The sequence below is a fragment of the Nerophis lumbriciformis genome, linkage group LG11 (genome assembly GCF_033978685.3).
Source record: "Nerophis lumbriciformis linkage group LG11, RoL_Nlum_v2.1, whole genome shotgun sequence".
Lineage (NCBI taxonomy): Eukaryota > Metazoa > Chordata > Actinopteri > Syngnathiformes > Syngnathidae > Nerophis > Nerophis lumbriciformis.
The window spans coordinates 52843328-52853327 of record NC_084558.2 but is presented as its reverse complement, the minus strand read 5'-3'; the positions used below and the strand labels follow the sequence as shown (position 1 = coordinate 52853327).

Here is a 10000-nt window from a genome sequence, read left to right as displayed (position 1 = left end):
GAATGCAATTACTGAAATAAATCAAGTTTTTCAAAATATTCTAATTTACTGGCTTTTACCTGTATACCGAAGAGTAAAACCGATGTCAAACGCAGCACGTCACCTTCTGAGGTCTTTCAGTACGAGCTGTCACTCATGAGTCCAAATAGGCGCTTCTTCACACTCAAACGACACATCAGTTGTATCGCTCTCATGTTTTTTTGTCTTAAAGCGACACACACACACACACACACACACACACGGAGGTACACGGTATCACTCTTGTCTTAATGCGCCGGATGTTTAAGTATGGTTCGACCCCCTGGCTCGTCATAACGTAGCTACCGTTTCCTCCAGAGGTGGAAAAGCCCACCAGCGAGGCGGTGGCCGAGTACCTGGAGGAGAGGAGGAAGTACGAGGAGATGAGGAAGGGCAAGAAGAAGAAAGGCTCGGGCAGAGAAGAGCAGGTAAAGTTGCTAAGTGGGACTGGTGTTTATGTATCCTCCTGGTGAACTAACTGCTTGTTTCCTGGCCAGACCATGGATCTGCTCAACCGCTTCAAGTCCAAGCTGTCCTCGGCCATCAGCGACGCTCCCGAGGAGGAGGAGGACCAGGACCAGTTGGCCGAGGACGACGACAAAGGATGGTGAGTGAAAGTCCGACTGCTGGTGAACCTCTCACAGAAATGTATCACCATATCAGTGTTTGAAATCGGTCGATATCGATAATCATTGATGTTTTTGTGACTCATGGAGAATAAGTAGCAGGACACAGCTGTCAAGGCAGAAAGGAAATGTCAACACAAGCATGGAAAACAACATAAACAAAATAGTCAAATCACATTAAACATTTAACAATAAGCTCCTAAAATTAGGGATTTGTAAAAAAAAAAAAAAAAAAATGCTTAGTAAAGTGTAAGAAAATAGTGAAAAGTGTGAAAATGTAAACAGAGAAACCTGAGAAGAAGTATTTTCTGCAGGTTTAGTGGCAGGAAATAACGTCTGTGTAACATTATTTTGCCTTGTTATTCTTATTTAACTACGGAAAGGAATTTTTGTTATGCAGTAATTGTTTGAATATTATTAAAATATCGGTCGATATTGATAATTATTGACATTTTTTATGCCTAATTGAAAATAAGGAGCAAGAGAATAATATTTGAAATGTAACTTCCTGTGATTAGAATCCCTCAGCTGTCAAGGCAGAAAGGAAATGTCAACACAAGCATGGAAAACAACGTAAACAAAATAGTCAAATCACATTAAACATTTAACAATAAGCTCCTAAAATTAGGGATTTGTAAAAAAAAAAAAAAATGCTTAGTAAAGTGTAAGAAAATAGTGCAAAGTGTGAAAATGTAAACATAGAGAAACCTGAGAAGAAGTATTTTCTGCAGGTTTAGTGGCAGGAAATAACGTCTGTGTAACATTATTTTGCCTTGTTATTCTTATTTAACTATGGAAAGTAGTTTTTGTTATGCAGTAATTGTTTGAATATTATTAAAATATTGGTCGATATTGATAATTATTGACATTTTTTATGACTAATTGAAAATAAGGAGCAAGAGAATAATATTTGAAATGTAACTTCCTGTCATTATAATCCCTCAGCTGTCAAGGCAGAAAGGAAATGTCAACACAAACATGGAAAACAATGTCAACAAAATAGTCAAATCACATTAAACATTTAACAATAAGCTTCTAAAATTAGGGATTCGTAAAAAAAAAAAAAAAAAAAAAAAAGCTTAGTAAAGTGTAAGAAAATAGTGCAAAGTGTGAAAATGTAAACATAGAGAAACCTGAGAAGAAGTATTTTCTGCAGGTTTAGTGGCAGGAAATAACGTCTGTGTAACATTATTTTGCCTTGTTATTCTTATTTAACTATGGAAAGTAGTTTTTGTTATGCAGTAATTGTTTGAATATTATTAAAATATCGGTCGATATTGATAATTATTGACATTTTTTATGCCTAATTGAAAATAAGGAGCAAGAGAATAATATTTGAAATGTAACTTCCTGTGATTAGAATCCCTCAGCTGTCAAGGCAGAAAGGAAATGTCAACACAAGCATGGAAAACAACGTAAACAAAACAGTAAAATCACATTGAACGCTGAACAATAAGCTCATAAAGCTTAATAAAGTGTAGGCAAATAGTGCAAAGTGTGAAAACGTCAACATAAAGCACAGGTGTCAAATTCAAGGCCCGAGGGCCACCTCATTTTAAAAAGGTTGGAAATAATACTCTCTGCAACACTCTTTTTTTAAATGAACTGTATTAATTGTTTTAATTGTATTTTGAATTGACAGTTTCTCAGCTCTCTGCATCACTCTTTTTTTTTAAATTAATTTTACAAAAAAATGTAATTGTATTTTTTTAATCGACAATTTCTTAGCTCTCTGCAGCGCTATTTTTTAATGAATTTTATACATTTTTGTATTGAATTTTATTAATCAACGATTTCTTAGCTCTGCAGCACTCTTTTTTAAAATTAATTTAATACATTTTTTAATTGTATTTTTTTAATCGACAATTTCTTAGCTCTGCATCACTATTTTTTTCATGAATTTTATAAAAGAAATTAATTGTGTTTTTTTAATCAATGATTTCTTAGCTCTGCAGCACCCTTAAATTAATTGTATTCATTGTTTTAATTGTAATTTTTAAAATCAACAATTTGTTAGCTCTGCAGCACTCTTTTTTTAATGAATTGTATAAAAAAATGTATTGTATTTTTTTTAATCAACAATTTCCGAGCTCTCTGCAGCACTCTTTTTTAAAATGTATTTTAATAATTTTTTGAATTGTATTTTTTTTAATCGACAATTTCTAAGCTCTCTGCAGCAATCTTTTTAAAATGAATTTTATAAAAAAAAAATATAATTGTATTTTTTTTTATCGACATTTTCTTAGCAATCTTTTTTAAAGGAATTTTACTATTTTTAAATTGTATTTTGTTATCGACAATTTCTTAGCTCTCTGCAGCACTATTTTTTAATGAATTTTATACATTTTTGTATTGTATTTTATTAATCAACGATTTCTTAGCTCTGCAGCACTCTTTTTTTAAAATTAATTTAATACATTTTTTAATTGTATTTTTTTAATCGACAATTTCTTGGCTCTCTGCATCATTATTTTTTTCATGAATTTTATAAAAAAAATGTGTGTTTTTTTAATCAATGATTTCTTAGCTCTGCAGCACCCTTAAATTAATTGTATTCATTTTTTTAATTGTAATTTTTAAAATCAACAATTTGTTAGCTCTGCAGCACTCTTTTTTTAATGAATTGTATAAAAAAATTTATTGTATTTTTTTTAATCAACAATTTCCGAGCTCTCTGCAGCACTCTTTTTTAAAATGTATTTTAATAATTTTTTGAATTGTATTTTTTTTAATCAACAATTTCCTAGCTCTCTGCAGCACTCTTTTTTTTAAATGTATTTTAATAATTTTTTGAATTGTATTTTTTTAATCGACAATTTCTAAGCTCTCTGCGGCAATCTTTTTAAAATGAATTTTATAAAAAAAAATATAATTGTATTTTTTTTTATCGACATTTTCTTAGCAATCTTTTTTAAAGGAATTTTACTATTTTTAAATTGTATTTTGTTATCGACAATTTCTTACCTCATTGTTACTTCCTATTCTCGCTGACAACAAGACGGCGCCACCAAACGTGGTGGTTGATACTGTCACCTGATTGGCTGTTAGTGTGTCACGCCCACTGATCACTTCCTGTGTCTTTGTTCGTGCAAACCAACCTTACTTCCTACTTCCTGTTTACTCCCGACGACGAAGAAGTAAGAAAAAAAAAATGATCTGATGTTTTTAGCGATTGCATTTTTTTCCTGGCTACTGACGATGTGTCAATGGCGATATATATTGATCTGGCTTTATCGATAGCGGTTTGTTCCGAGCGAGGGTGGTTACTTAGGGCGGGGCTAAAGGGCGTGTCCGAGTCCAGTACGTACGCGCCATGAAACGGTCGGAACGCTCTCCTCGTCTGTTTTTCAGCAGCGGCGAGTCCAGTTAGAAATGAATAGCATGTGTGTGATGTGGAATAACACAATCTGCTGTTGCCATTAGTCTCCAGGAGTGTGTGTGAGTGGGGGGGGGGGGGCCTAGAAAAACACCAGTGGGAAGCGTGTGCCACTCCAGGAGCAGAATGTGGGTTACAACCGCTCAGACACTGGAAGTCAAGTCTGGGCCAGAGGAGGTAAACTATTCCATCTGTCTGCGCTCCAACATCCCCCACTGACACACTCCGCTTTAGCTCCGCCCCCTCCCAGCCAGGAAACGCTCACACTAACAGCTTCTGTAGCGTCGCGTCGCTGCGATACAGAAGACGATTTCTTAGCTCTCTGCAGCACTTTTTAAAAAATTAATTGAATACATTTTTTTAATGGTATTTTTTTTAAACGACAATTTCTTAGCTCGCCGCAGCACTTTTTAAAAATGAATTTTACTATTGCTTTATTGTATTTTTTTATCGACAATTTCTTAGCTCTCTACAGCACTCTTTTAAAAAAATTAATTTAATTAATCTTTTTATTATATTTTTCCAATCGTCAATTTCTTAGCTCTGCAGCACTCTTTTTTTAAATGAATTTTATAAATTGTTTTATTGTATTTTTTTTTTATCGACAATTTCTTAGCTCTCTACAGCACTTTTTTTTAATTAATTTAATTAATTTTTTTATTTGTATTTTTTTCAATCGACAATTTCTTAGCTCTGCAGCATTTGTTTTAAATGAATTTTATAATTTTTTTAATCAAAAATTTCTTAGCTCTCTACAGCATTCTTTTTAAATGAATTTTATACATTTTTTATTGTATTTTTTTATCGACAATTTCTTAGCTCTCTACAGCACTCTTTTTTTTAAATGAATTTAATTTAAAAAAAAAAGTTAATTGTATTTTTTCCAATCGAAGATTTTTTAGCTCTGTGCAGCATTCTTTTTAAATGAATTGTATTACTTTTTTAATTGTATTTTTTAATTGACAATTTATTAGCTTTGCAGCACTCTTTTTTTAATGAAATGTGTAAAATAAATTTAATTGACAATTTCTTAGCTCTTTTTTTGATTAATTGTATTATTTTTTTATTTGTAGTTTTTTAATCGACAATTTCTTAGCTCTGCAGCACTCTTTTTCTAATGAATTTTATTTATTTTTATTGTATTTTTTAATCGACAATTTCTTAGCTCTCTACAGCATTCTTTTTAAATGAATTTTATACATTTTTTAATTGTATTTTTTTATCGACAATTTCTTAGCTCTCTACAGCACTCTTTTTTTTTAAATGAATTTAATTTAAAAAAAAAAGGTAATTGTATTTTTTCCAATCGAAGATTTTTTAGCTCTGTGCAGCATTCTTTTTAAATTAATTGTATTACTTTTTTAATTATATTTTTAAATTGACAATTTCTTAGCTTTGCAGCACTCTCTTTTTTAATGAAATGTATAAAATAAATTTAATTGACAATTTCTTAGCTCTTTTTTTAATTAATTGTATTATTTTTTTATTTGTAGTTTTTTAATCGACAATTTCTTAGCTCTCTACAGCACTCTTTTTTAAAAATTTATTTAATTAATTTTTTTAATTGTATTTTTTTAATCGACAATTTCTTAGCTCTCTACAGCACTCTTTTTAAAAAAAAATATTTAAGAAATGTTTTTAATTGTATTTTTTCAATCAACAATTTCTTAACTCTGCAGCACTCTTTGTTTAATGAATTTTATTTATTTTTATTGTATTTTTTAATCGACAATTCCTTAGCTCTCTACAGCATTCTTTTTTTTAAATGAATTTAATTTTTTTTTAAAAAGGTAATTATATTTTTTCCAATCGAAGATTTTTTAGCTCTGTCCAGCATTCTTTTTAAATGAATTGTATTACTTTTTTAATTGTATTTTTTAATTGACAATTTCTTAGCTTTGCAGCACTCTTTTTTTTAATGAAATGTATAAAATAAATGTAATTGACAATTTCTTAGCTCTTTTTTTAATTAATTGTATTATTTTTTTATTTGTAGTTTTTTAATCGACAATTTCTTAGCTCTGCAGCACTCTTTTTTTTAATGAATTGTATTTATTTTTATTGTATTTTTTAATCGACAATTTCTTAGCTCTCTACAGCATTCTTTTTAAATGAATTTTATACATTTTTTAATTGTATTTTTTTATCGACAATTTCTTAGCTCTCTACAGCACTCTTTTTTTTTTTAATGAATTTAATTTAAAAAAAAAAAGGTAATTGTATTTTTTCCAATCGAAGATTTTTTAGCTCTGTCCAGCATTCTTTTTAAATGAATTGTATTACTTTTTTAATTGTATTTTTTAATTGACAATTTCTTAGCTTTGCAGCACTCTTTTTTTAATGAAATGTGTAAAATAAATTTAATTGACAATTTCTTAGCTCTTTTTTTGATTAATTGTATTATTTTTTTATTTGTAGTTTTTTAATCGACAATTTCTTAGCTCTGCAGCACTCTTTTTTTAATGAATTTTATTTATTTTTATTGTATTTTTTAATCGACAATTTCTTAGCTCTCTACAGCATTCTTTTTAAATGAATTTTATACATTTTTTAATTGTATTTTTTTATCGACAATTTCTTAGCTCTCTACAGCACTCTTTTTTTTTAAATGAATTTAATTTAAAAAAAAAAGGTAATTGTATTTTTTCCAATCGAAGATTTTTTAGCTCTGTGCAGCATTCTTTTTAAATTAATTGTATTACTTTTTTAATTATATTTTTTAATTGACAATTTCTTAGCTTTGCAGCACTCTTTTTTTAATGAAATGTGTAAAATAAATTTAATTGACAATTTCTTAGCTCTTTTTTTAATTAATTGTATTATTTTTTTATTTGTAGTTTTTTAATCGGCAATTTCTTAGCTCTGCAGCACTCTTTTTTTAAAATTGATTTAATTAATTTTTTTAATTGTATTTTTTAATCGACAATTTCTTAGCTCTCTACAGCACTCTTTTTAAAAAAAATTTTATTTAAGAAATGTTTTTCATTGTATTTTTTCAATCAACAATTTCTTAACTCTGCAGCACTCTTTTTTAAATTAATTTTATTTATTTTTATTGTATTTTTTAATCGACAATTTCTTAGCTCTCTACAGCATTCTTTTTAAATGAATTTTATACATTTTTTAATTGTATTTTTTTATCGACAATTTCTTAGCTCTCTACAGCACTCTTTTTTTTTAAATGAATTTAATTTAAAAAAAAAAGGTAATTGTATTTTTTCCAATCGAAGATTTTTTAGCTCTGTGCAGCATTCTTTTTAAATTAATTGTATTACTTTTTTAATTATATTTTTTAATTGACAATTTCTTAGCTTTGCAGCACTCTTTTTTTAATGAAATGTGTAAAATAAATTTAATTGACAATTTCTTAGCTCTTTTTTTAATTAATTGTATTATTTTTTTATTTGTAGTTTTTTAATCGGCAATTTCTTAGCTCTGCAGCACTCTTTTTTTAAAATTGATTTAATTAATTTTTTTAATTGTATTTTTTAATCGACAATTTCTTAGCTCTCTACAGCACTCTTTTTAAAAAAAATTTTATTTAAGAAATGTTTTTCATTGTATTTTTTCAATCAACAATTTCTTAACTCTGCAGCACTCTTTTTTTAATTAATTTTATTTATTTTTATTGTATTTTTTAATCGACAATTTCTTAGCTCTCTACAGCACTCTTTTTTTTAAATGAATTAAAAAAAAAATTTAAAAAGGTAATTGTATTTTTTCTAATCGAAGATTTTTTAGCTCTGTCCAGCATTCTTTTTAAATAAATTGTATTACTTTTTTAATTGTATTTTTAATTGACAATTTCTTAGCTTTGCAGCACTCTTGTTTTAATTAAATGTATAAAATACATTTAATTGACAATTTCTTAGCTCTTTTTTTAATTAATTGTATTATTTTTTTATTTGTAGTTTTTTAATCGACAATTTCTTAGCTCTGCAGCACTCTTTTTTTTTAATGAATTGTATTTATTTTTATTGTATTTTTTAATCGACAATTTCTTAGCTCTCTACAGCATTCTTTTTAAATGAATTTTATACATTTTTTAATTGTATTTTTTTATCGACAATTTCTTAGCTCTCTACAGAACTCTTTTTTTTTTAATGAATTTAATTTAAAAAAAAAAAGGTAATTGTATTTTTTCCAATCAAAGATTTTTTAGCTCTGTCCAGCATTCTTTTTAAATGAATTGTATTACTTTTTTAATTGTATTTTTAAATTGACAATTTCTTAGCTTTGCAGCACTCTTTTTTTTTTTATGAAATGTATAAAATAAATTTAATTGACAATTTCTTAGCTCTTTTTTTAATTAATTGTATTATTTTTTTATTTGTAGTTTTTTAATCGACAATTTCTTAGCTCTGCAGCACTCTTTTTTTAAATTGATTTAATTAATTTTTTTAATTGTATTTTTTAATCGACAATTTCTTAGCTCTCTACAGCACTCTTTTTAAAAAAATTTTTATTTAAGAAATGTTTTTCATTGTATTTTTTCAATCAACAATTTCTTAACTCTGCAGCACTCTTTTTTTAATTAATTTTATTTATTTTTATTGTATTTTTTAATCGACAATTTCTTAGCTCTCTACAGCACTCTTTTTTTTTAAATGAATTAAAAAATTTTTTTTAAAAAGGTAATTGTATTTTTTCCAATCGAAGATTTTTTGGCTCTGTCCAGCATTCTTTTTAAATAAATTGTATTACTTTTTTAATTGTATTTTTAATTGACAATTTCTTAGCTCTGCAGCACTCTTTTTTTTAATGAATTGTATTTATTTTTATTGTATTTTTTAATCGACAATTTCTTAGCTCTCTACAGCATTCTTTTTAAATGAATTTTATACATTTTTTAATTGTATTTTTTTATCGACAATTTCTTAGCTCTCTACAGCACTCTTTTTTTTTTTAATGAATTTAATTTAAAAAAAAAAAGGTAATTGTATTTTTTCCAATCGAAGATTTTTTAGCTCTGTCCAGCATTCTTTTTAAATGAATTGTATTACTTTTTTAATTGTATTTTTTAATTGACAATTTCTTAGCTTTGCAGCACTCTTTTTTTTAATGAAATGTATAAAATAAATGTAATTGACAATTTCTTAGCTCTTTTTTTAATTACTTGTATTATTTTTTTAATTGTAGTTTTTTAATCGACAATTTCTTAGCTCTGCAGCACTCTTTTTTTAATGAATTTTATTTTTTTGTTGTATTTTTTAATCGACAATTTCTAGCTCTCTACAGCATTCTTTTTAAATGAATTTTATACATTTGTTAATTGTATTTTTTTATCGACATTTTCTTAGCTCTCTACAGCACTCTTTTTTTTAAATGAATTTAATTTAAAAAAAAAAAAAAAGGTAATTTTATTTTTTCCAATCGACAATTTTTTAGCTCTGTGCAGCATTCTTTTTAAATGCATTTTATTACTTTTTTTAATTGTATTTTTTTATTCGACAATTTTTAACTTTGCAGTACCGTATTTTTCGGACTATAAGTCGCAGTTTTTTTCATAGTTTGGCCGACTTATACTCAGGAGCGACTTATGTGTGAAATGATGAACACATTAGAGTAAAATATCAAATAATATTATTGATGTCATTCACGTAAGAGACTAGACGTATAAGATTTCATGGGATTTAGCGATTAGATTGTTTGGTAAACGTATAGCATGTTCTATATGTTATAGTTATTTGAATGACTCTTACCATAATATGTTACGTTAACATACCAGTTGGTTATTTATGCCTCATATAACGTACACTTATTCAGCCTGTTGTTCACTATTCTTTATTTATTTTAAATTGCCTTTCAAATGTCTATTCTTGCTGTTGGCTTTTATCAAATACATTTCCCCCAAAAATGTGACTTATACATGTTTTTTTCCTTCTTTATTATGCATTTTCGGCCGGTGCGACTTATACTCCGAAAAATACGATACTCTTTTTTAAATGAAATGTATAAAAGACATTTAATTGACTCTCTT

The 10000-nt window shown here is 27.1% G+C and overlaps 1 protein-coding gene across 1 annotated transcript in view; it reads left to right on the top strand.

The window, feature by feature from the left end:
• cwc27 (CWC27 spliceosome associated cyclophilin) overlaps positions 1–10000 on the top strand; it is a 112187-nt gene that overhangs the window by 99198 nt on the left and 2989 nt on the right. The window contains exons 13-14 of the mRNA XM_061966342.1: positions 337–446; positions 516–625. Of these exons, the coding sequence (XP_061822326.1) occupies positions 337–446; positions 516–625 (220 nt within the window). The remainder of the gene's footprint in view (positions 1–336; positions 447–515; positions 626–10000) is intronic.